At 48.8% G+C, this 27059-nt stretch overlaps 1 protein-coding gene across 6 annotated transcripts in view; it reads left to right on the top strand.

The window, feature by feature from the left end:
* MPP2 (MAGUK p55 scaffold protein 2) overlaps positions 1 to 26727 on the top strand; it is a 33620-nt gene extending 6893 nt beyond the window's left edge. For 2 of the 6 annotated variants that reach the window (XM_043963162.1, XM_043963160.1), the window contains 11 exons: positions 3266 to 3366; positions 9422 to 9574; positions 10724 to 10873; positions 12372 to 12599; positions 14553 to 14684; positions 14987 to 15092; positions 15182 to 15250; positions 15582 to 15743; positions 18916 to 19118; positions 20388 to 20516; positions 24569 to 26727. In XM_043963162.1, coding sequence (XP_043819097.1) covers positions 3268 to 3366; positions 9422 to 9574; positions 10724 to 10873; positions 12372 to 12599; positions 14553 to 14684; positions 14987 to 15092; positions 15182 to 15250; positions 15582 to 15743; positions 18916 to 19118; positions 20388 to 20516; positions 24569 to 24745 — 1608 coding nt within the window. In that variant the 5' untranslated portion in view covers positions 3266 to 3267 and the 3' untranslated portion in view covers positions 24746 to 26727. Of the gene's footprint in view, positions 1 to 148; positions 299 to 3265; positions 3385 to 9421; positions 9575 to 10723; positions 10874 to 12371; positions 12600 to 14552; positions 14685 to 14986; positions 15093 to 15181; positions 15251 to 15581; positions 15744 to 18915; positions 19119 to 20387; positions 20517 to 24568 lie in introns of those variants that run through there. The other 4 variants (XM_043963161.1, XM_043963159.1, XM_043963158.1 and 1 more) reach the window with 3 other exon arrangements.
* Positions 26728 to 27059: the final 332 nt, after the last annotated feature.

Below are 27059 nucleotides of genomic sequence, written 5' to 3'. Positions count from 1 at the left end.
AAGCGACTCCACATCTCCCCCCTCCTCACCCAGCTTCTGCCAATCAGGAAAGCCTCAGAGGCAGCTGAGCCCTACCATTGGCTAGCCCCTTGAAGGGGCTCCTGGGGTCCCTCCTTCCCCAGGCTTAGTACCTTCAGGCTGGGAGGGTGGCATACAGCAGCAGCTACTGCAGCACTCAGAGCTGGGGGGCAGGGAACAGGAGGGGGCCAGGCAGCTATGGCAGGCAGCCCAGGCAGCGGTGCCTCCCTGGAGGGCATATCCCTGGGTTCTTCGGAGGAAGCAGAGCTCCGGAGGGAAGGTAGGGGAGGAAGAGGTGGGATTGGGGCTGGGGCTGGTGTTACCAGATGTGGCCACTCAGAACAGCTGCAAGGGGAGTGGGGGCAGAGGGCACTTTCCTCCTGCCCAATCTTCCTGGGTTAGAGGAGGGGGATCCCTTTCTACTTGGTCTGTAGGGGCTGGTGAAGGTGGCATCTGCTGTGTGTGTCTGAGTAAGGGGCATGGGGATTTGTTTAAAGAGGGGAGCCAGATGGGTAATTCTCTATCAGCTCTTCTGTCTGTGACCTCCATCCAATCTCATCCAACCCAACAAACATTTAAGAGCCTACTATGTGCAGGATGCTGTGCTAGGAAGTGAGATTAAAAAGACAGAATGGAAAACTAGCCTATGCCATTAGTAAAAATTCATCATGGGCTGAACACACTTACCCTTACTCTCTTGAAAAGGTGTGACCACTCCACTCTTGTATGTACTAGGGATTGGTCAGATTCACAGAGGCACCTGGAAAGGAAGGACTGTTAAACCAGGAAAAAGGGCCTATCCCTAAGGGGCATTAAGTGTATTAAGAGGGAATAGGGACATGAGGGGATAGGAGGTGAGAACTGAGCTACCCCATCCAGGAGGCACTGGCAGAGTGAGTGGTGAGGCAGTTCATACCTGCTCCTTCCCTAGCTCTGGAAGAGTATTTCATAGTTGAGGGAATCTAACCCAATCCCTTCCTCTTACAGAGGGGGAAACTGAGGCTTAGAGAAGGAACTGGAAGATCGAAGATCTGCTCTATAGCTATTAAGTGGCAAAGATAAGACTTGAACTCAGGTCCTGTGCTGCCTCCCTCTCATAACTGTCCTGAGTTGTGTCGTGGTACTTGTTGTGAATACATGGAATGAGAGAGAAGACCTGTAGGAGGGATGGGGAGAATTGAGTTGCATCAGGTCCAGAAACCTAAAAGATTAGGTAAAAGAGTTGGATGAGGAAGGCATTTTGATGGAAAATGAGACAGGGGGAAGAGGGAAGCAGAAAAGAGGGAACTGGGGGAGGGGCAGCCCCTTGCTGCCATTCTGATCAAGCACTGACTCTGCCTTATCCCCCACAGTCCCTCCCTAAAGGAGGGGAGCAGTGACAGGAACAGCCAGGGGCCATCTCCACCCCCATCCCCTCGGCTGCTGGTGCAGATGCTGGTGTGGGTGGCATGGTGGTGCTGGGTAATGATACCCCCTGTCCATCTCTGCTCCCAGCTGGGGGCACCCAATGTTCCCTCATTCCAAAGCTCCCTCCTCTTCCATGCCTAGCCTGCAGACACTCAGCTCGTACCTTGGGGACCACAGTGGGCACTAGTTGGCTCAGCTCTAGTATTCCTGTCATTCCCACCCATGTCCTCGAGTCCCTGGTCATGGCTGGGCTATGCACATCCCCAGCACCTAGATAAGCATATTCTCTATGATGACTTAGGCTGCTCTCTGGCCTCTGTCCACAAGTGCTCAGAGTCACATACCACCATGGGCTCTGGCGTGTCTGGACATGCCAGTCCTCTGCAGGTGCCCAGGGTTTCCAGTGGTCACACATGGTGTTGCTGTTGGTTTGGGGGAGGGTGAGATGGAGAATGGAACTGAAGTTGAGTCACTTCTCTTCTGAGCCTCAGTATTGTCATCTGTAAAATGGAAATGATAGTCCTTGCAATTCAAATCCTCACAGACCTGTTGTGGGGAAACTGCTTTGTGAAGTTAAAAGTGACTTACCGTGTGGTCACACAGACGATGTCAGTTTTTCAGGTCTTCCTGTCCCCCACATGATGGCCTCCTCAGCATTAGGCCATGCCCTGCTATCCCTACTGACCATGGGGCTGCCCTAGTTGTTTCCTCATTGGAGTCCAACTGGAAATAGACAAGGGGGAAGGGGTGGCATGGGGGGGAGTAGGTTAAGATCTAATTGATCCTTAGTCAGTGGAACCCTGGCAGAGATGGCTACCAACCTAGCCTTAGTTCCTGGAACCACCTGACTGTAGGAGTGGAGCCTGGAATTCGACACTACTTCCTGTTACCTCCTTTCCAACACACCCAGCCAGCACACACACACACACACACACACATCCTGCACATATATATATATACACATACACACCCAGCATACAAACATACATACACACTCAGCACACACATATATACAAACATACAACCAGCACATACCCATACCCTGCACATACATACACATACCCAGCACATACATACATACACACATCCTGCACATACACACACCCAGCACACACATACACACCCTGCACATACACCCCCAACACACACACACATATCCTGCACATACACACACACCCCTAGCACACAAACATACACACACACCCAGCACACATAAACACCCTGCACATACACATACACCCAACACACACTCACACCCTCAGCACACACACACACACACACACCCCAGCACACACACACCATCACACACAAACATTCAGCACCCCCCCCACACACACACACCCTGAGTTCCTCTTCTGGTTGTGCTAACAGTCTCTCATCTGCTATACTTGACTTCACTCAAGGAGGGGGAAGAGGGGGGGAGGGAGCCCGGGAAGCATCCAGTTTTCCCCACTCCCCCTCATTCCTGAGACCAGGAAGACATCTTCAGGTGCTTGTGCTGGGCATCATCTTGCTCCATGGGTAGCAGGGTAGCTAAGCCCCCACCCATACAGGATGTTTTAGCCAGCTATTCGTTGATAACATTTCTGTCCTTTGGGAATAAGCTGTGCCCATCTGGGCTCAGTGGACAACCCATCAAGAAGCATCTATTATGCATGTACCATGTGCTAGGCCCTGGGAATACAAAGGCCAGTGCCCTGCTTGCCCATGAGCACTCTCCTGGAAGAGGGCTGGAGATGTGGGGGGTCCCCTCCTGCCTCTTCTGCCCCAGCTGCTCCTTCTTCCCTCCTGAATTTGCCACCCACCTCTCTTCCGTTCTCCCCCCTCCATCTTCCCACAGCTATGCAGCAAGTCTTGGACAACTTGGGGACCTTTCCCAATGCCACGGGAGCTGCAGAGTTAGACCTGATCTTCCTTCGAGGCATCATGGAAAGTCCAATAGTAAGATCCTTGGCGAAGGTACAGTTCCACAAGGAGGCGGGTGTGCGCATGGGCGTTTGGTACATGGGGTAGGTGGGGGATTGGGGTGGAGAACTTAGTCCTTGTGCTAGGAGACAAGCTTTTGGATGTGCTACCTTGTGACCTTGGGAAGCTCTCAACTTCAAAATCTAGACACAAAGGGAGAGAGCCTGGGATGATGTGCTTCTGTGCTCATTTACTTTTGGTGGAAGTAATTGGGGTTAAGTGACTTGCCCAGGGTCACACAACTAGTAAGTATCTGAGGTTGGGGATTTGAACTCAGGTCCTCTTGACTCCAGGGTCAGTGCTGTGTCATTTGAAATTATATGGGGTGGGGCAGCTAGGTGGCACAGTGGATAGAGTACCAGCCCTGGATTCAGGAGGACCCGAGTTCAAATCCAGCCTCAGACACTTGACACTTACTAGCTGTGTGACCCTGGGCAAGTCACTTAACCCTAATTGCCTCACCCAAAAAAAAAGAAAAGAAAAGAAATTATATGGGGGTGCCCATCTCTGTCTCAAGTTTTAGGGAACTTAGCTGGGGTCTCTAATATATTGCTACTTATTCATAAATTAGAGGCTACTGAACCAGTTTGGGGCATTAAGCATTTTTTTTTTTTAGTGAGGCAATTGGGGTTAAGTGACTTGCCCAGGGTCACACAGCTAGTAAGTCTTAAGTGTCTGAGGCCGGATTTGAACTCAGGTACTCCTAACTCCAGGGCTGGTGCTCTATCCACTGCGCCATCTAGCTGCCCCACATTAAGCATTTCTTAAAGCATATTAAGTGTTAGGAGAGAGAGAGAGAGAGAGAGAGAGAGAGAGAGAGAGAGAGAGAGAGAGAGAGAGAGAGAGAGAGAGAGAGAGAGAGAGAGAGAGAACACATGGCTCAGAATTAGAGTTCAGAAGACATACCTACCTAGATAGAAAAGAGAGTGGGGGCCGCATGGCTGCCTCCTCCGGCATCCCAGGCCCAGCATAAAATTCCAGGATGGGGAGAAGAGCAGGGGAGAGAAGAGAGCAACCCCCTCCTTGCCCCAAGGATTTTTATCCTCTCTCAGGTAGAGATGGGTCACTGCACCTTAACCCATGCTTATTGGCCAGTAACATTCAAGTCTGTTGATTGACATGACTGAGGAGGTCACCCAGGTGAGTTAACTTCCTTTAGGTAGTCCGGAAGGTCAATCTACATTTCTTTTGCAATTGTACTGAGTCTGGGCTGGCTCTAGGAAACCAGCCAGAGTTCCTTTGTGTGGGGGGGTCCCTGAGTCCCCCCCCAAATATCACATTATTAATAATTTTCTCACAGTGCTCTACCCATTGCATCATCAAGCTGCCCCATGGGCACCCACTCTTGAGGCACCAAGTTAGATGATTGTAGGTAGGAATGCACCTCCCCTAGACAGTTTTTGTGGGGATCGGTATAATAACTGATAGTACTAATAACCCCTTCTTATTATGTGACTGGGTATGCTTGTGTGACTTGTATGCATTTGTGTGTCTATGTTTGAAACCTCCAGGATCCAACCCAATTTCCCCCCACCCCCTGCCATCTTTGGACCAAATGGTGTCTCTCTGCCAAGAGCATCCAACTCCCTGTGCCTGTCTCAGAGTTCTATCTGGGCACAGCTGCCATCCCCCAGGCTGTGGGGCTCACCCCAGGATCTGGTAGCAGGGTGTCCATCCCTTTCCTTCTTTCTCAGGGACTCCTTGTTGGGTCTGCAATCCCTGGAAGGGGACCAGACATCCTTAGTTGCAGTGAAATGGCATACACCAAGACCACTGGATTGTTATTGTGCCAGAGAGTTGTATGTGAATGAATAAGTGAGGACTTAAGCATGTGAGCATCTGTGGTCTACGGGTTAGAACGTCAATGTATTTGGCCAAAGGCCTACAAACCTTCCAGGAAAAAAAAAACAACAAAAACCCAACTCTGGTAGAAGCTGGGCCTGGGGGGGAATCTCATAAAAAGCAGAGAGAGCAAAACTCAGACTAGGTTCCCAAGCATGGAGATGGGCAGTGTGCCAGTTGACTTCCTATACCCTTATAACTGAAGTCACCCTGTGAATGAATCTGCCCCACCTTGAATGACTTTTGCTCTGATTTCTGAAGCAGCTGGCGCAGGGAGTGCCTCTCAAAGGTTACACGTGTGTCTGTGCCAAGCAGTAAGTGACATCGATTTCCCAGAATTATTCGTGAATACCTGCTGGCTGGAATTACACACCGGGAAACTTTGGGCACAGTTCCAGAGGCACAGGGCAAAAAGAAAAGACAGTGGGGTGGGGTGGGGTGGGGTGGAGGGCAGTGAGGCAGGGAGGACTCTCCAAGCGGCGGGGGTGGGGGGGGGGGGCTCCACAAATGCTGGGTTAGAGGAAGCTGATGGCATCTGCCTTGGATCTTGGCAGTGGGCCTGGTCTGGAAATGGAGAACCGTGGAGATTTGTCTGAGCTTGGAAAAGGTGAGATTGACCAGGGAGAAGCAACTATCTGTTCGTGGTCACTTTTAATTATCCTATACCACTTGGAGCAATATGCACATTAATGTAGTCAGTCTCAGTCAGGGCATTTTGAGCCAAAACCTAGTCATGAAAATTAATTAGTGATTGCTTGAAAAGTGAGCTGGAAATCTGCAGGATTGGGATGAAGTGGAAACACCCCGTGGTAGTGATACCTGGTCTTACAATTCTGTAGTCAGGGTGAGCTGGGTGGCTCAGAGGAGCCCAGCGCTGGGCCTGGAATCTCAAAGACCTGAGTTCAAATCCAGGCTCAGACAATTATTTTCTGTGTGACGCCTGGGAAAGTCACTTAACCCCATTTGCCTCAGTTTCTTCATTGTAAAATGAACTGGAGAAAGAAATGGCAAACCACTCCTGTATCTTTGCCAAGAAAACCCCAAATGGGGTCAGAGAGACTCGGACATGACTGAAACGACTGAATAACAACACATTTTTTATGTCCTAGTCATTTCTAAATATATTCTTCCTCCTCTCTCTCTCTACCTCGTGTGACCAGGAAAAACAGTTAAATCAAACCAACTGAAACAGGGACCCAGTCTGACAGCATATGCAACATTTTATACCCATAGGCCTCCACATCTCCAGAAAAGGGAAGGTGGCACATTTTAGAGTATTTTAGAATTGAGAGAGACCTCAGAGACCATCTGGGCTCACCCATGTTCAGAAAGAATGACTTCCTATAATATACCTGACAAATGGTTGGAGACCTCCAATTAAGGGGTACCTACAACCTCTCAGTTAGGAGGCGCAGTGGATAGAGCACCAGGCCTGCGGTCAGGAAGACCTGAGTTCGAATCCAGCCTCAGATACTTAGTAGCTATGTGACCCTGGGTAGGTCACTTTACCCTATTTGCCTCAGTTTTCTCATCTGTCAGATGAGCTGGAGAAGGAAATGGCAAACCACTCCAGTATCTTTTCCAAGAAAACCCCAAATGGGGTCACGAAGAGTCAGACACAATCCAACAACAATACCACCACTTCTCAAAGCAGCCCATGTACTTTTCGATGGGGGCCTCTAATTGTTAGAACATTTTTCTGATGTCAAGCCTAAAGTTGGCCTTTTTAGAACTTAAGCTGGTTGGGCACCCTGGGAACAAAGAGAACATGTCTAACACCACTTACACACAACACCCCCTCAAATACCTGAACATAGCTACCATGATCCTGCTGGGTCTTCTCTTTTCTGGGCTAAATGTTCCCAATTTCTTCAGATGTTCCTCATGTAACATAGACTTAAGTCCCTTCACCATCTTGGTTTCCATTCTCTGCATACTCTCTCCAGCTCATCAATTTCTTTCTTAAAATATGGCATGTTGAACTGAACACAGTATTCCACACATGGTTGGACTAGGGTAAAGTATAGAGGGTCCTCCCTACCCCTGAAAGTTCTGCTCCTCAATGTGGCCCATCACTGACATAGCTCTTTTGGCTGCCACATCAAACTGATGATTCCTATTGAACTTGTGGTCCACTAAACCTCCTGGATCTTTTTCAGACAAGTTTTTGCCTATCTATGCCTTCCTCCATCCTGTACAATGGAGGTTGATATTTTGCACTCAAGTGTTTGTTGTTCAGTCATTTCAGTCACATCTGACTCTTCATGGTCCCATTTGGTGTTTTCTTGGCAGAGATACTGGAGTGGTTTGCCATTTCCTTCTCCAGCTCATTTGAAGGATAAGGAAACTGAGGCCAACAGGGCTAAGTGACTTGCCCAGGGTCACACAGCTAAGAAGTGTCTAAGACCAGATTTGAACTCAGGAAGGGGAGTCTGCCTGACTCTAGGCCTGGCACTTTATCTGCTGTGCTACCTAGCTGCCCAAGTGTTACACTTTACATTTATTCCTATCGAATTTCATCTTTTTAGACTCTTCCCAATGCTCTAGCCTGTCAGTGTCTTTTCGGATTCTTTCACCATCATCCGTGTGTATAACTAGCCCTCCTTGCTTCATGTTATCTGCATTTTTTATGAGCCTACCATCTATGTCTTTCCCCATTTCCTCCTTTATTCTCTCCTTCCCTGATAATAAGATAGTGAATAGTCACATAGTGGATGGAGACCTGGCCTCAGAACCAGGAAGACCTGTCCCACCTCTTTCACATGTGTGGCCCCTGCTCAGGCAACTTAACTTCTTAGGGCTCTAATAAAGTTTCCCCAGCCTGTTGTATATGATGTCATCTCGTTTGATAATATTTGATACTCAGAACCCTGTGATGTAAAATGTATTCCTATTTTACATATGAAAAAACTGAGGCCCAGGGAAATTAAGTGACTTGCCCAGGGTCATACAGCTAATATGCATCTGAGGTGGGATTGAAAGTCAGGTCTTCCTGGTTGTGAGGCCAGGTCTCTATCCTGGCTTTCACCCACCTGTCCTGGGTAACTCTCTCAGATTACAAATTGGAGAGGTGTCCACCTGTATTGAGAGAGGGAATCACCTGGGGTTCTCTGTAGCAATGAAATCATAGGTGCGTTCCCTAGCCCTTCTCTGATGATATAATTAATCCCTCATACAGAAAAGATATCACCCCAGGAAGTAGACAGTGGGTACCCAAAGTAATAGCGATCTCCATTTGCAGATAGGAAAATTGAGGTTAGAGGGGGTGAATTAAGTCAGTTTAGGTCACGTGCTAATGCTAATGAGTCTAAGTCAGGACCAGAATCCAGGCTTTCTGAATCTTTCTTGATGCTTAAAAAAAAAAATCACACTATGCTTCCTCACAGATCAGAGCTGCCAGGATATCAGGGAGCAAAAATAAACTTTAAAAAAAAAAAAGGAAGGAAGGAAAAAAGGAAAAGAAAGCATTTAGTAAAGTTTCCAGATTTTCATTTAAGGCAGTCTTCCTGTCACACTGCTCTGCACGGTTGAGAATTCTGACAGATGCTTTATTACAGAAGAGTTTTAGTCATGCTTACTAGCTGTGTGAGCCTGGGCAAGTCATTTGCCCTATTCACCAATGCCTTCCCCCATCCTATAGTATTGAGGTTGAAATAAACCTGAAAATGCAAAGGACTAAAGAAAGAAGTTCCTAATTGATAAAAATTGCTGGGAAAATGGGAAGCAGTCTGGCCAAAATTAGGCTTAGACCAACCAAATAGTCTGTTGAGATGCCTGGAATGGGGAGGGGACAAGGGCATGGTTTTAAGGCTTCTTCATGAACTGCCGAAGCTTTGTGAGAGCAATCTGAAGACACAGAACTACTGAGGAATTGAAGGGACCATTCAATTTTCCTTGTCCTGATCTGAGTGTCAGCTAAGAAAAGAAACCGCTAGTCAGGGAGAGAGGAAAGGGGTGAGTGTGTGCACCTGTGAGTTTGTGTAGGTGATGGAGTGTGGGTATATGAGTGGTCTAAAGGTGTGCGTGGGGGTGGGTGGGCTCTGCCAACCAGACTGCTAATTGGTTGGCAGGGGGAGGAGGTGGCGCTCCAAGTGCCAGGGACAGGGGCCCCTCTAAGGGTCTTTGATTTCACGGGGCTCCTCTGGGGGAGAGATAACGCAGGCTCTTCTCTCCTCCTCCCTCCCACCAGGCCCATGAGCGCCTGGAAGAGACCAAGCTGGAGGCAGTTCGGGACAACAACTTGGAGCTGGTTCAGGAGATCCTGCACGACCTGGCCGAGCTGGTCGAGCAGAGCAGCACGGCCGCTGAGCTTGCCCACATCCTCCAAGAGCCACACTTCCAGGTGGGGAGCCTGGAATGGGAGGAGAGGCTTAGGCAAAGCCTCAAGACTTTTCCACACCTTGAACCCCTTACACTGATGAAAGCCCAGGCTGCCATCTCTTTGGGGCCAGGTCACTTTCTGTGGCAAAGAATTGCAGCAGAGCCCCCAGGCTTGGCATCAAAGCTGGTGAAATGCTGCCCTGGGGGTAGGGCATGGGCCCTGGCTGGGGGATTGGGCCGAGAAGGAAGTTGGATCTGGCTGAGTAAAGGGAGTCACCAGGAGGGAAGGACAGGGGACCTGGGAGGGGAAGTTTGATTAGGCTCTAGAGGGTGCTTGTTGTGTGTCTAAAGATTTGATTGAATGGGACCTGCTCAGATGGAGGGGATCTGGTCAGGGCCCCAACTGGTCCCTGGAGGGATTTGGCAGGATTCTTTTTTCTTTTTTTTTTTTTTGTGGGGCAATGAGGGTTAAGTGACTTGCCCAAGGTCACACAGCTAGTAAGTGTCCAGTGTCTGAGGTCGGATTTGAATTCAGGATCTCCTGAATCCAGGGCCTGTGCTTTATCTACTGTACCACCTAGCTGCCTGATCTGGCAGGATTTTTTTTTCCCTTTTTTTTTTTTTTTTTTTGGTGAGGCAATTGGGGTTAAGTGATTTGCCCAGGGTCACACAGCTAGTAAGTGTGTAAGTGTCTGAGGCTGGATTTGAACTCAGGTACTCCTGACTCCAGGGCTGGTGCTCTATCCACTGTGCCACCTGGCTGCCCACTGATCTAGCAGGATTTTAAAGAAAAGGAATGGGATGGGATGGAGGAGAGGAGGTTGGGTGAAGAGAGTATGACTCAAACGAGGGAGACCTGGGACAGAGGTGTTGGAAGGATGGATTCTGATAGCGAGGGGGCATCTGAGGACTGATAGGAAGGCCTCTGGGGTAGGGGAAAGCTGAACACTGCTGTTTCTTCTTTTTTTAATCCTTCTCTCCCCACCTCCCCCCAATTAAAAAAAAAAACCCAACATTTTAATTTAAAATGTTGAGTTCCGAATTCTATCCCTCTCTCCCTCTCCTCCTGGCCCCCTGAGATGGTAAGCAATCAGATATAGGCTATACATATGCCATCGTGTAAAACATTTCCATATTGTTCTGCTCTATCTTGACTGCCATGTTTCCCTAGTCCCTCCTGGAGACGCATGACTCAGTGGCATCAAAGAGCTACGAGACACCGCCTCCCAGCCCTGGCCTGGACCCCATGTTCAACAACCAGCCTGTCCCCCCAGATGCTGTACGAATGGTGGGCATCCGAAAGACTGCAGGAGAGCACCTGGTGAGGGCGCTGGGGTAGGAGGTAAAGGAGAGAGGGTGAAGGGCCATCAAGGAGAGCAGTGGGCACAGAGAGGGCATGCCCTCGCCATGCCCGGGGTGGGACTATAGAGCAGAGCAAAGGAGGGATTGAATGGGAAGGGCTTCGGGAAAGTTGGGGGAGGTGGAGGCAGTTGGGGAGAGGGCTAGTGAGGGAAGCAGGGGCTCATATGAGGGGGGAGAAAATGCAGAAATTCCAGCACCAGGGCCAGCGGCCAGCAAGTAAAGAGAAGCAGGAAGAAACCCATGTGGTACAATGGAAAGAGGACGGCACCTGGGTCCCAGTCCTGCCTCTATGATGCCCAATTGTGTGGCTATGAATAAGACTCTTCACCTTTTCAAGCCTCAGTTTCCCTATTTGTTTTTTTTTCCGGGCAATGAGGGTTAAGTGACTTGCCCAGGCTCACACAGCTAGTAAGTGTCCAAGTGTCTGAGGCTGGATTTGAACTCAGGTCCTCCTGAATCCAGAGCTGGTGCTTTATCCACTTCGCCACCTAGCTACCCCCAGTTTCCCTATTTGTAAAATGGGGATAATAATACCGGTAGTACTTGTGAAGGTTAATCATTCAATAAATAGCAATTAAGCACCTACTGTGTGCCAGGCACTGGGGTTACACTCAACACAGATGAAAGTAAAACACTTCCTTCCCTCAAGGAGTTTACATTGTTTAGTGGAAGAGAGAAGGGGCATGTACGTAGATATAAAATAACTACGTGCAGGGTAACTTTAGGGGTGGTGGAGGCAGCAGCAGCTGTGGTAATCCCAAGGGCCTCCTTTAGGAAGGAGCCCAGTCTGAGCTGAGCTTTGAGCAGCAAATGAGATCATGTAAAAGGCTTACAAACCCTGAAGGGATTTATAAGCTCCATTATTTATTGTTCTTATTACTATTAATAATGATTATTTTCCTCTTCTTCCAGTTTGTGTTGCCTTATTAATTGCTTCACTCCAGCTGATCAATAGGGAAGGGGGAGGAGTGTTCTCAACCTTGGCTTCTAGTGCAGGGGACTGGTGAGAGGCGAAGGGGAAGTGGAGGAGAGGGAGGAAGAGCAAGAGGAAGGGGAGCAAGAGAAGGAAGAAGAGGAGGAAGAGGAGAGGAAGAGGAGGAGAAAGGAAAAGGAGGAGGAAGAGAATGAGGAAGAGGAGGAGGAAGGGGAGGAGGAAGAGGAAGAGGAGAGAAGAGAAAGGAGGAGGAGGAAGAGGAAGAAGAGGAGGAAGGAGAGGAAGTAGAGGAGGAGGAACTGTTTGAAGCAGCTCTTCTGGGGGAGCTGAGGGCCTTGGGCTGAGGGTTGAGCCAGATGGGGAACCCACCACACACAAGCTCCTGAGAGTTGAGCAGGACGTTGAGGTGGGAAGTGGCAGTGACAGGTTCTGGAGAGGAGGCCAGGGCATTTAATCATCAGGGTGCACAGAGCTGTGTCTGCCCCTTAACCCACCCCCCTCCTCCTCTTCTTGCTTTGCCCAGGGTGTGACGTTCCGAGTGGAGGGTGGAGAGCTGGTGATTGCCCGCATCCTGCATGGGGGCATGGTGGCTCAGCAGGGCCTGCTGCACGTGGGTGATGTCATCAAGGAGGTGAATGGGCAGCCTGTGGGCAGTGACCCCCGGGGGCTGCAGGAATTACTCCGAAGTGCCAGTGGTAGCGTCATCCTCAAGATCCTGCCCAGTTACCAGGAGCCCCACCTGCCTCGACAGGTGGGCATCCAGTGGGCGCCTGTGCCTTAACCTCAGGCCCCTGTCCCCATCACCCTCTCTCCCTCCTTAGACCCTGGTATCTTTCCCTCTATATTTGATTGCCTGCCCCCCCCCCCCCCGCACATTGTTGGCTGTTCTGAGGGGAGGACCCTTCTCCCTCCCCCAATGTGTGTGCGTTGGAGATGAGGTGTGTATGCAAGTATGTTTGAATGTTCTGGCTGAAAGGGTTTATATGGCCTATACCTACTTCTGCTCATGGGGGGAGACTATGATCCCTGCACAGAGCCTGTGCACATAACAGGTATGTATTCAGTTTAGTTTTTTTTAATTTTTATTTTTTTTAGTGAGGCAATTGGGGTTAAGTGACTTGCCCAGGGTCACACAGCTAGTAAGTGCCAAGTGTCTGAGGTCGGATTTGAACTCAGGTCCTCCTGAATCCAGGGCCAGTGCTCTATCCACTGCGCCACCTAGCTGCCCCTACAGGTATGTATTCAGATTGCACAGATATGGGGGGCAGCTAGGTGGCGCGCAGTGGATAGAGCACTGGCCCTGGATTCAGGAGGACCTGAGTTCAAATCCGACCTCAGACACTTGGCACTTACTAGCTGTGTGACCCTGGGCAAGTCACTTAACCCCAATTGCCTCACTAAAAAAAAAGAAAAAGAAATAAAGGCCTTCAGATTGCACAGATATGTGTGTTGTGTGGGTACGCATGCATATGCAGAGTAAATGTGACAGAGGAAAGAATGCTGGCTTTGGAATCAGCAGAGGCCTGGGTTCAAAACCCGCCCCTGGCCCACAGCTTCCTGGTTATGTGACCACAGCCTGTCATTCTCTCAGAGCTCCGGCTTCCTCATATGGTGATTCAAATCGTACCTATTACATAGGGCCCTTGTTGGTCAGCAAATGAGATCATGAATGTAAAGTACTTTGCAAACCTTCAACTGGTATAACAATGTCAGTTTTCTCCTACAAAATTGTGTATATGTGTGCACATCCTTGTACAAATATGTGCATCCTTGTGTGTGTGTATATATGTGTGTCCCTGTGTATGTACACACATATCACATGTTAAGTACTTCTTGTTGTTTGGTCAGTCAGGTCTCATGCTTCATGACAGAGACACTAGAGTGGTTTGCCATTTCCTTCTCCAGCTCATTTTACAGCTGAGGAAACTGACTTGCTCAGGGTCACACAGCTACTAAGTGTCTAAGACCAGATTTGAACTCATGAAGATGAATCTTCCTGACTCTGGGCCAGGCACTCTATCCACTGCCCCTTGTATATGTGTAGATATATTTATTTCCTTGTATATATGCATGTGTGTTTATGTGTGTGTGGCATGTATACATATAGGCCTGTGTAGAAGGGTCCTCCTCCAGGCATTAAGCATAAGCAGCCAGGGCCTGCCCCTCCCATCAGACTGAAACTCCCCAGGCCTGGCTGTCTCCCAGTGCTGGAAAGTGCTTTGTCACAACCCAAGCCCAGTGGGCAGGAGAGGAAGGAGAATGAGGGACGAGTCTTGGTGTGGGCATCCCTCTCTCCTTCTCCCACTGGAGGGTCTTGAGGGAGATAAGGAGGATCGATAACCCTGCCCATAAATGGGAGGGACAAAGACAGAACTAGTCCACTGCCCTTTGTTCTGGGCAGTGAAAGGAGCCTGGCAGTGGATGGTAGAGCAGGCAGAGACAGTGACGTCCTCCCTTAAAGAGGAAAGGGCTGGTGTGTATGAGTGGGGCTGTCTGGGTGTGCTCTTATTCCTCCCCCTCTACTTTCTCCCTGGGACTTTAGAGGCTAGGGGGTGGCACTTTCCTCAGGTCCTGGGTGGCCTAGAGGTAGAGGGAGGGGCACCTATCCTTTCCCTACCATTCCCTTCCCTGGGCGCCCTTATTGACACTATGCCTACCATGGCCCTTGATCCATATGTGTTTTCTCACTTCCCACCCCACCCAGGTGTTTGTCAAATGTCACTTTAACTATGAGCCAGCCAGGGACAGCCTGATCCCCTGCAAGGAGGCCGGCCTGCGCTTTTGTGCCGGCGACCTGCTCCAGATTGTTAACCAGGATGATGCTAACTGGTGGCAAGTGAGTGCCCTTGTCAGTGCTTGTTGCTTCATGGAAACCAGGCCCTCTGCCCCAGGGATGCTGGCATTCCCTGCCCCTGCCTCCCATCAGCCCTCTGCTACTCCACTTTAATCTAGTTGAACCAGAGGGGTGGTACAAAGGAGGTGCAAAGGAGGAAGCATGAACAAGCCCCCTGAGGCTGCTCTATTCCTGAGTACCAGGAATATCAGGAGTAGCAGAGTATCAGAAGCTGGCCAGATGGGAGGGAAAGTGAAGGGGAGCAGGGGAGACACCAATGTTCTTAAGCCTTGTGGGTGTTTCAGGCATGCCATGTAGAGGGGGGCAGTGCCGGGCTTATCCCTAGCCAGCTGCTGGAAGAGAAACGGAAGGCCTTTGTCAAGAGGGACCTGGAGATGACACCAACCTCAGGTAAGCCCTTTGGGGGTAGGGTCTTGTCAGCTTTGGAATGTGATGAGAGCACTCCCAGGTTTACTCCTCTCCCCCCTCCCCAATGCCAGGTGCCCTGTGTGGCAGCATTTCAGGCAAGAAGAAGAAGAGGATGATGTATCTCACTACCAAGAATGCAGGTGGGCACCCTCATGCCTGGGCACTGCCTATCTTTTCCTGTTTCTTATCCTCAGCCCCTGAGCATCTCTCCCTTGGTGCTGCATGGAAAACACATACCTTAATGTTTTTTAGACATTGTTTACCTTGCTCCCCAGGCACTAACCTCAGGTCTCCTTTCTGGGCACTCTCTACCTCCAGACACATGCCCACCTGGCCCCTAGATACCACCCATGGCCATTGCATTCCTCTCCCTGAATAGTCCTCTGTGACCCTGCCCACTTCTTCCTTTGGCCCTGATGTACCCATGCTGGCCTAATGAATGGGTGGTGCCCTTGTCCTCTGTGCTCACAGAGTTCGATCGGCATGAGCTTCTGATCTATGAGGAAGTGGCCCGGATGCCCCCTTTCCGCCGGAAAACCCTGGTGCTGATTGGAGCACAGGGCGTGGGGCGACGTAGCCTGAAGAACAAGCTCATCATGTGGGACCAAGACCGCTACGGCACCACTGTGCCCTGTGAGTTGACCCTGGGGTGTGCACCAGAGGGCACCCGGCCAATTACCAGGCTCAGTTACTAGTCCCAGGGGCATTGGTTTATCTTTGCTTCTTCCTTAGCACCTAGATTAGCACCTTGTCCATAGAAGGTGTGGGAAGAGGCAATGTGGAGAAGTAGGTAGAAAGCTAGACCTGAAGTTGAGAACACAGGTTCAAATCTCACCTTCAACACTAGCTGTGTGACCTTGGACAAGTCACCTAACCTTTTTGGGGCCCCAGTTTCTTCATCTGTAAAAGGAAGTGGTTGGGGGCAGCTAGGTGGCGCAGTGGATAGAGCACCGGCCCTGGATTCAGGAGGACCTGAGTTCAAATCCGGCCTCAGACACTTGACACTTACTAGCTATGTGACCCTGGGCAAGTCACTTAACCCCAATTGCCTCACCAAAAAACAAAAAAAAACAAAAACCAAACAAAAGGAAGTGGTTGGCCTTGATTGACCTCCAAAGTTCCTTCCAATTCTAATTCAAGGACTTTATGAAATGTTGATTGAATTAAAGTGGGAATTGTGTTTGTTTATGGTGGTGTTGGTTAATGTATGAAAACTGAGGTGGTCTATTAGAGGCAGCAAGGTGGTTTGGTAGGTAGAGCTAGACCTGGAGTCAGGAAAAACTGAGTTTAAATCTTGCCTCAGATGTTATTAGCTGTTTGACCCTATGTTTAATCTCTGCCTCAGTTTCCCCACCTAGCTCGTAGAGTAAAATCAGATGTTATTGGTAAAGTGCTTAAAAAACCTGAAAGCACTATGTAAATACACATCTATATACAATATCTAAAGTATTACATAGAACATATAATGTGCTGTGTATTATATGTGATTCTATACTATACACATTTTCTGAATCATTTTCAGTTATGTCTGACCCTTTCTGATCCCATTTAGGGTTTTCTTGGCAAAGATATAGAAGTGGTTTGCCATTTCCTTCTCCAGCTCATTGATGGAAAAATAAAACTGAGGCAAATGAGGTTAAGTGACTTGCCCAGGGTCACACAGCTAGGAAGTGTCTGAAGCCAGATTTGAGCTCAGGAAGATGAGTCTTCCTGACTCTGGGCCAGGCACTCTATCCACTTCACCAAAGGACCCCATATGGGTTCATGTAACTGAATGTGGGGGTCACAAAAATTTGGCAACAATAAAAGGTTAAGTGTACTTATTTTATATACCTATATACTCCCGGTCAAGTAAAAATTTCTCCAGTGAAAAGGGAACTTGAATAGAAAAAGGTTTTTGCATGATGATACCTAGCTGCACACGAGCTATTGTATATGATATATATTATATGACAGTATATATGCATATGGATTTTTATATGTTATAATAATATATTATCATCATCATTGCTATTATTATTATAATTATATTAGAAAGACCTGGAGTCAAATACATCTGGGAATGAATGCCTACTCTGCTACATGTTCTCTGTGTGAGCAAAAGCCAGGTACTTCCCTTCCCTGGGTCTCAGTTTGCTCATCTGTAAAATGACAGAGTTGGGCTCTGTGATCTACAAAGTCCTTTCTTTTTTTTTTCTTGTGGGGCAATGAGTTAAATGACTTACCCAGGGTCACACAGCTAGGAAGTGTTATGTGTCTGAGTTTGGATTTGAACTCAGGTCCTTCTGAATTCAGGGCCCGTGCTTTATCTACTACACCACCTAATTGCCCACTACAAAGTCCTTTCTAGTTCTAAATCCTGAGGCTATGAAATGTCAGCTGTCATTTTTATTGCTGTTCAGCCTGATTGTTTGGTGAGAGAGCTCCCTCTTCTGGTGAAAAAGGCGGCACTGCGGCATTAAGTCGGGGGCTGCTTCCCAGCATTGATCTAGGTCAGGGCTTAAACTTTTTCCACTGCCCACCCCTTTTCACTCCAGAAATTTTTACGCGACCCCGGTTATACATAAAATAGGTACATGTAACCTGTTACTGTTACCAAATTTTTCATGACCCCCACATTCAGTTACGTAACCTCATGTGGGGTTGTGACTCACAGTTTAAGAAGTTTTGATCCAGGTGAACCTTGAGATGTAACCTTCTTAGCCCCTCCCCTCCCCTCAATAATCATAATGATAGCTGGTATTCATACACCGCTTTAAGGTTTTCCAAGTGCCCTACAAACATCTCACCTTGTCCCCATGACAACCCTGGGAGGTAGGTGCAATTATTATCACCATTTTACATATGAGGAAACTGAGGCAGCCAGAGGTTAAGTGACTTTCCCAGATCACATAGCTAGGAAGTGTCTGAGGCTAGCTCTAAACTCCAGTCTTCCTTGCTGCAGGCCCAGCGCTCTATCCACTGAAACACTAAGCTGCCTCAAGGAGCAGGTGGTCTAGCTTAAGAAACAAGACATGTCTATACTCTCCAGTCAGAAGGGATTTCAGAGGTCATCTTTTCTACAACACTCCAGTCACCCAACTTCTGTGCATTTCTACATCTCCAGGGACAGGAGAAGCCATCTGGGGGGACAGTCCTACTCTATAGGAAGATTATCTCCTGTTATTGACCCAAATCTGTCTCCTTATGACTTCTATCCGTGGCATCTAGAGGCAGCCTAGGTATTCCTTAGGGGCAGCTAGGTGGCCCAGTGGATAGAGGACTGGGCCTGGAATCAGGATGAGTTCAAATATGGTCTCGGATACTTCCTAAGCTGTATGACCCTGGGTAAATCACCTAACTTTTTGGCACCCTCAGTTTCCTCATCTGTCAAATGAGCTGGAGAAGGAAATGGCAAACGACTCCAGTATCTTTGCTGGGAAAATCCCAGATGGAGTCACATGACTGAACAACAAAAACCATGTGTCAGGCACTGTGCTAAGATGATGAAATATAAGCATATAAGAGACTTTCCCAAGTTCACACAAATATAAGGCATTACTTCCTCCGGGGTCCTGAGCATCCTTAGTTAGAGTGGGGACCATAGAGGAATTATACCACCAGTGCAAGTTGGCTCCTTCATTTTGCACACTGGGAAACTGAAGCAGAGAGTGGTTAAGTGACTTGTTTAGGGTCACACAGCAAGTGTCTGAGGCAGGATTTGAACTCAGGTCTTCCTGATTCCAAGCTCAGCACCTCACGCACTATGCCATCTAGCTGCCTCAGTGTATGTTCATGCACCTTTCCCATTCTCCCCGCCTGCCAGACACATCTCGTCGGCCCAAGGACACCGAGCGGGAAGGCCAGGGGTACAGCTTTGTGACCCGGGCAGAGATGGAGGCCGACATTCGTGCTGGCCGCTACCTTGAGCATGGAGAGTATGAGGGAAACCTGTACGGCACTCGGATTGATTCCATTCGAAATGTTCTCAGTGCTGGCAAGGTGTGCGTGTTGGACGTCAATCCCCAGGTAAGCTGTTGCTTCCCCTCCTCCGCTACAGGCTGGCCAGCTCCCTGACTGCGGGCCACATCCTCATCCCCAAAGGGGCCTTTCCTAATCCCAGGCACCAGCTGAATCTTCTAGTACCCTAACACTATTTAATACCCAGAGGTAACACTTTACCCCCCCACCCCCTAATAACACCACCATCCCCAAGACCCTAGGTTTGAATTCCAGCCTGACTACTTCCTTACCGCTATTACCTTAGGTCAGTCACTTAGCACCTTTGAGCCTCAGTTTCCTAATCTGTAAAATGAGGAAATTGGATGAGGTAACCTCTAAGGTCTTAAATCTACAATTCTGTATACAAATCTGTATGATTGTATTCAGTGTATGGTCTATGACCACCTTTCCGCTTCTATTACCAACCCCAGGTCATCTTCCCCCTGCCCCCCACACCCTTCCCATGACTCTTCCTTTCTCATCTTTTTCTAATGGATACTCTGAGATATCTAGGTCTCTATTTCTTGGAGCAAACTCTACTCTGACTTCATCCACTTCTTTTTTTTTTTTTTTTTTTGCTGAGGCAATTGGGGTTAAGTGACTTGCTCAGGGTCACACAGCTAGTAAGCGTCAATTGTCTGAAGCCGAATTTGAACTCAGGTCCTCCTGACTCCAGGGCCAGTACTCTCTCCACTGTACCACCTAGCTGCCCCCATCCACTCCTTTTCTATTTTTGGAGGTAATTGGAGCTTAGTGACTTGCTCAGGGTCAAGGGTCTAGTAAATGTCAAGGGTCTGAGGTTGGATTTGAACTCAGGTCCTCCTTAATCCAGGACTGGTGCTCTATCCACTACGCCACCTAGCTGCCCCCTTCATTTTTTTTTAAGTGAGGCAATTGGAGTTAAGTGACTTGCCCAGGGTCACACAGCTAGTAAGTGTTAAGTGTCTGAGGCCAGATTTGAACTCAGGCACTCCTGACTCCAGGGCTGGTGCTCTATCCACTGTGCCACCTAGCCGCCCCCCCTTCATATACTTCTAATGCTTTCCTTGACCATGGGCAATATCCCATCCTCCAGAGACCTTTTGTAATTTTATATACCTCCCCCCAAATCCCTAGAAACTCTGGGTTTGAAACCCTTTCTGGTATTTTTTTACCAAGGTAATTGGGGACCCCATCTCCCAATTCATATTTCATCTGAACCCTGAAGTGGGAGGGCACTATACAAATCCCCCTGGGGTGAAAGATATGATATTGGGGAGGGGAATAAAAATTAAAAATTATTGCCTCCTTCCCCAGGCAGTGAAGGTGCTAAGAACTGCTGAGTTTGTCCCATATGTGGTTTTCATTGAGGCCCCTGACTTTGAGACCCTGCGTGCCATGAACCGGGCTGCCCTGGAGAGTGGGGTGGCCACCAAGCAACTCACGGTGAGAGGAACCTCGAAGGGAAGTGGATAAATGGGTACGGTAGCTGGGAAGAAGCAAGTACAAGGATGGGATGGATGGACCAGCCCAATGGGAGGGGTACAGGAAATGCTCAGGGTACAATGGGGAATAGGGATCCAATGACTAGTGGGGAGGCTGGGTGGTACATAAGGGGTGCCCAGAGAAGTATGGGCAGACATTCATCCTATCAATCATTCATCAAACATTCATTAAACATTGGCTTCATGGTTGCCCTAGTGGAGGCTTAGGTGAGAGAGAGAGAGAGAGAGAGAGAGAAAGAGAGAGAGAGAGAGAGAGAGAGAGAGAGAGAGAGAGAGAGAGAGAGAGAGAGAGATGAGAGATGAGAGATGAGAGATGAGAGATGAGAGATGAGAGATGAGAGATGCATGCCTTCTTGGTCTGGGAGATCAGCAGAGTCTTCCTGGGGGAGGTGGCATTTGAATGAGTCCTTGAAGGATGGTCAAATTTTCTGACAGCTGGAGATAGAAGGGAAAGGCATACTAGGTAGAGGTAGGTTGGGGTTGCATCACAGACTTAAGTGCGAGGCTGAGGAGTTTCAGCTTTATTAGAGAGGCGTGTGCAGCTACTGAAAATTCTTGTGTATGTGAGTAATGGGATAAAACGGAGCCTTGGAAAGATGACTTTGGCATCTGAGTGGAAGATGGATTGGAGACAGAGACAAATTAGGGGACCATGGAGGGGGGTCAAGGTGACAAGTGATGAGGGTCTGACCTAGGGTAATGGCTTTGGGAGTGGAGGTGGAGGGGGCATATTTGAGATTGAGGAGATAAAATGAACAGGACTTGGTGACGCATTTAAGGTGGAGAGCAAAAGAGAAGAGGCCAGAGTCCACTCAAATGTTTTGAGCCTGAGTAACTTGGAAGATGGTGGTACCACTGCCTGAGTTAGGATGGGTTTGGTGGGTAGCTGATGGATTCAATTTTGTATGTGTTGTTTGAGGTGTTGGTTGGATAACCGGGTAGAGCTAACAAATGACAGTGGAGAAGAATAGGAAGGAAGCAAGAAAGAGGGGGAAGGAGGAAGAAAGGAATGATGGAGGGAAGGAAGGATGGGAAGGAGGAAGGAGGGAGGGAAGGAAGTAATTAGGGAAAGAAGGCACAAACAAGCAGTTATTAAGCATCTACTATGTTCCGGGCACTGTGCTAACCACTTCACAAATGTTATCTCATTAGATCCTCATAACGACCCTGGTAGAGAGTTGCTATTATTATCCCCTCTTTTACAATGGAGGAAACAGAGGCAGGCAGAGGTTAAGTGATTTGCCCAGGGTCACCAGAAGAAAGGTTAAAATCAATTCCAAATGTGGAGAGGTTACAGAGAAAAGGCTATTGGATTTGTTGGCTGGTTGGTTTTGACCTTAGAGAGAAAAGCAGTGGATTGGTGAGGATAGAAATCACTAGTAAGGGTCTGGGCAATGAATTTGTAAGTGGGGAAGAAGTGGAGGTAATGAGTATAGAGTATTTTCTTGAGAGGTTTAGCAGTGAAAGAGGGATAAAAAATAAAAGGATACTTTGGGATGTATCGAAGAGAGAAGTGCATTTTTTTTTCAGAGCTGAGCATGTTTGCAGGTCCAAGGGAAGAAACTAGTACAGGGGGAGAGATAGAAAATGCAAGGAATGGGGTTAATAAATGAAGCAAGGTCTAGCAGGAGATGGACAGAACTAGGCTGGAGAGCACAGGTGACAGGGTTAGCATTGGCCAGAAGGGCTATTTCTTCCCCTGGGAGAGAAGTGGAGAAGGAAATGGGTGAAGATACAGAAAGATTGAGAAGCAGAGAGGAGGGGAGTCAAGTTGGATAGTCTAGATCTCTGTAAAGTAGGAGGAACCAAGGATGTCTTCTGAGAGCATAGGAGACAGTGAATTTAAGAGGAACTTGGAACTTAAGGTTAGTGGACCCAAATGAAAACTTTGCTGAGGGGGCAGCTAGGTGGTGCAGTGGATAGAGCACCAGCCTTTGATTCAGGAGGACCTGAATTTGAATCTGGCCTCAGACACTTAACACTTACTAGCTGTGTGACTCTGGGCAAGTCACTTAACCCCAATTGCCTTACCAAAAAAACCCAAACAAAACCAACCTTTGCTGAGCAGAAAGGAAGCCCAGTTAAGCTAAACAGTTATGTTGGCCCCTGTCAGCCTATTTTGGGGACTTCTAAAAATGCTTGGTGGTGCAGTGGATAGGGTGCTGGGCCTGGAGTCAAGAAGGCTCCTCTTCCTGAGTTCAAATCTGGCCTCAGGCACTTAGTAACTGTGTGATCCTGGGCAAGTCATTTAACCTGGTTTGTCTCAGTGTCCTCTTCTGTAAAATGAGCTGGAGGGGCAGCTAGGTGGTGCAGTGGATAGAGCACCAGCCCTGGAGTCAGGAGGACCTGAGTTCAAATCTGGCCTCAGACACTTAACACTTACTAGCTGTGTGGGCAAGTCACTTAACCCCAATTGCCTCACCAAACAAACAAACAAACAAAACAAACAAATAAAATGAGCTGGAGAAGGAAATGGTCAACCACTGAAATATCTTTGCCAAGGAAACCCCAAACGGGTCACAGAGTCAGACACAACTGAAACAAATGAATAACAACAACAGCAAATAGAAAGGAGGCCAGTTTGGCAGAATCTTAGAGTATGTGAAAAGGACTAATGTGTAATTAGATTGGAAAAACATTGGAGCCAGGTTGTAAAGGGCCTTAAAGGCCAAGCAGAGAAGTTTCTATTTGATCTTGGAAAAATAGGAAGTCACTGGACCTTATGACATGACATGATCATTTGGGGGGGAGGGGGGCAGTGAGGGTTAAGTGACTTGCCCAGGGTCACACAGCTAGTAAGTGTCAAGTGTCTGAGGCTGGATTTGAATTCAGTTCCTCCTGAATCCAGGGCCGGTGCTTTATCTACTGTACCACCTATCTGCCCCCAGACTTGTACTTTTGGTAGCTGAGTGAAGGCTAGATTGTAGGGGGGAGACTTGAGGCAGGGAGAACAATTGGGAGGCTATTACGGTAATCCAGGTGAGAGGTGATGAGGGCCTGGACCAGGATGGTGGCTGTGTGAGCAGAAAGAAGAAATGAATGTGGGAGATAAAGAGTGCAGGGAGTGAAGTAGAGAGGTTTGAGGATAATGCCAAGGGGTGGATCACATGGGCACCAGGACACAGAGAGAATGAGCTGTTTTGGACATGTTGAGTTTGAGATGCCAATGCAACCCCCAGTTTGAAATGTCCACCGGGCAAGAGGAGATGGGGGAGTGGAGCTCTACTGAAAGACTGGGGATGGGACAGGGTTACAGAGAAGAGCCTTCTCTCGCTCCCCCTTGATTCTACCCCAGGCCAGTCTCCCAGTTCAGCTGGTCAGTTTCTGCTTTGTCCCTGATCTTCAGGTTCTCCTCCATTGGTGGGCACAGGGTTGATTTCTGACAACAAAGTCTTGGGTCCCCAGGGAACACTATCAGGTTGGGAAGGACACTTCTGGGGTTACCATGATAGCTGGGGATGTAGCCCAGGGTGAATGATTGTAGGCCTCAAGGGCATGATAAGGTGAGTCAGTCTGTTAGGGTGTGAGATGGGGTTTGCTTGGCACTATTTGAATTCATGCGGTGGATAGAGTTCTGGATATGGAGCAAGAAGACCTGGGTTTGAATCCTAACTCAGATACTTGCTAACTGTGTGATCTTGACCCAAACCCTTGACTTCCCTGATTCCTCAGTCAGCTCCTCTATAAAATGGGGCACCTGCCTCACAAGGTTGTCATGAGGCTCTGTATGGAGAGTGTTTGGGGCTATGATGCTGATGGTGATTACTTAGAGGAGAGGAAGGCCCCTCCCCTGGAGATTACCTTCCCTCAGCATAGGGAGTCAGGGATCACTTTGATTGGCACCACAGAGGGAAGGGAGCACCAGACCCAGCTGTCGTTGGGCATGGGTCATCAATGGGGAGTAATGGGGGTGGGGTTCTCATCCAGGGGAGGGAGGGAGGAGTAGAATGTAGAGAGAGCATCTGACTCAACGGATTTCCTGGGCCTGGACAGGAGGCAGACTTGAAGCGGACGGTTGAAGAGAGCAGCCGGATCCAGAGAGGGTACGGGCACTACTTTGACCTCACTCTGGTGAATGACAACCTTGAGAGGACCTTCCGGGATCTTCAGACTGCAATGGAGAAGCTGCGGACAGAACCGCAGTGGGTGCCTGTGAGCTGGGTATACTAACCCTGGTGCCCACCTCTGGCATAGGGATCTGCATCCCCATTCCACAATCCTTAGTCACTCAGACCTCATCCTCTGCTGGGAGGTGTCCTTGGGCATCCTCTGTAGAGGTTCCCATGGCCCTTAGCCCGGCTCCCTTGGGAAGCTGTGTCCACTCCTTGGGATAAAATGCCAGGTGGGTAATGTAAGCTAGCATCAGCTCTGAAGAAGATACTGACTGTCAGGGTGAGGTATGTTTATGGGGCACCCTGGTGCCCAGGTGCTGCCCACCTTTCCCATGCCTGTTAGCTATTGGCCTACCTGGTGCCCTCTCCACCCTTCTCTAAGGGACCAAACTATGCTTAGGAGGGTGGGGGGGGGAACGGGAGAAGCCCCTCCTCCCAAGGTGCCCATCAGTCCATAAATGAGAAAAGCTGATGCTTAGGTGAGCACCAAGGTTCCCCTGCCATGTGTTTATTTAGTCCCTTGTTCTCCTCAGGGCTAGCATAGATCTCCCCCTTCCTACTGATGAGTCACTTAATCCTGGGATCCAGGGATGGGAGAATTATTGTGGCACCATCTAAATGAAGTGGCCATTGGTCCAGACCTGCCTAGGAGTTAGTTCTGCCTGGTGCTACCCTCAAAGCCTGGGGAAGACTGAAGCACATGATACCAGGGCCCAGGGGAAAATGGGCACCATCCTCTTTCTGGATGTTCCTGGAGACCAGAATGGAATCGATTGTGAAAGATTCCCAGGGCTTAACCCGTCCCTCTCCCTCTCCCTTTCCCTCTCTCTCTCTCTCTCTCTCTCTCTCTCTCTCTCTCTCTCTCTCTCTCTCTCTCTCTCTCTCTCCCCTGCCCTCCCCCAAGTACACAGCAACTCACTGCCGAAGACTCCCCAACTATATCTCCCAGACCCCTGAGCACTGTTCTTCCCCAACCTCACCTGGGAGGTATTGGGATTGGCCTTGAGAAAGGAAAGCTAGATCTCCTATCTAATTTCTGCTGAAGATCTCTACCAACTTGGAAAATCTAGTTAACCTCATGCTCTGGGCCCAATATTCCCTGCTGTCTCAGCAGCGGGGGCTTAGGTTTTCCTCCTCAACTTCTCCAGACCATCTGAGCACCTGCCTTTTCCAGCTGACAGGGCCTGGTTCACCTGGAGGGACTAGGATGGAGAAGGCCAGGTGGGAAGGAAGCATGAAGGGCGGAGCTTCTTTTGGCCACATCACACTGGTCATGTGTATGAGACATAGGTGTGGACCTCTCTTTCAGGAAGGGATGGGTTATTTTGCTCTCGAGGAGAAATGTTGGAGTCTGTAGCGGGATTGGAGTGAGTGGTCCCTACTTCTCCTTTGTATTGTGAAGATCCCTCTTTAAACTGCAGAGAAATCCCACTTTCCAGAGTCTTAGAAAGGGTCAGATTTTTGTCTCCCAAGCCCTATTTCCATGGCCCATCCTCCAATCACATGTGAGGGCACACTGTGACCCCTAATTTAGGAGTTTGGAGTAGTATAGAGGTCAACTTTATAAAATAGAATTCCCCTTTCAGAAGAGAATGCTGTCTTAGAATTTCCAGGGTCATTTCATTTATTCCCCTGCCTTCTCATAGGATAGCCCTTTTATCCCACAGGAATCAGTAGGAAACCTCGCAGGGAAGAAAAAAACACCCACAAACCTCAGCCTCTCCCTGGTGTCCGTGTTTGGGGCCTCAGTCCTCATCCCAATCTACATCCTTTCCCTAATTTGAGGACCTAGCTAGTCCTTGTGTGTGTGTCTAACCTCATCTTTCTTGCTGGCAACTCCAGCTGGCCCCTGAACCACTGTGCCCCACCTTACCCCACTCTACTGGGGAGGGAGGGATGTCCCTTTCCAGGAGGCCCAAGAAACTAGTGCTCCCCAATCCCTTCTTGCTTAGGACCCTGGGAGGGCCAGTGGTTCATGAGCATATTCCTGAGAAGAGAAAGAGGAGAAACATATATGAGAATCAAGTAAAGAGAGAATAAACAGACTTATTTATTACAAATGGTAGCAGTAAATTCATTAACATGTAAATATTGCGTGACATAAGCAAATGTGGTAATGTAGAGGGCCAGGCAGCCCTCCTAGCTGTTTTCCTCTCTGCATTTCATTTGCTAAGATCTACACTATGACTCCATTTTTCCCCCTTTCTTTGGTGATCCTATTGGTCTGTTGTGTTCTGATTTTCTCCCATCCTCCCCTGCGGTCTTCTGGTCTAGCCTGCAGAGCCAGTGGGAAGGGAAAGAAGAGATTCCCTATTGCCTGTTGAACTAGTCCTAGCTGTAAGAGAGAATTTACCCCCACCCCCACCCCCACC

The sequence above is a fragment of the Dromiciops gliroides genome, chromosome 4 (genome assembly GCF_019393635.1).
Source record: "Dromiciops gliroides isolate mDroGli1 chromosome 4, mDroGli1.pri, whole genome shotgun sequence".
NCBI classification, from domain to species: Eukaryota; Metazoa; Chordata; class Mammalia; order Microbiotheria; family Microbiotheriidae; genus Dromiciops; species Dromiciops gliroides.
This window is presented reverse-complemented; position numbering and strand designations above follow the sequence as displayed.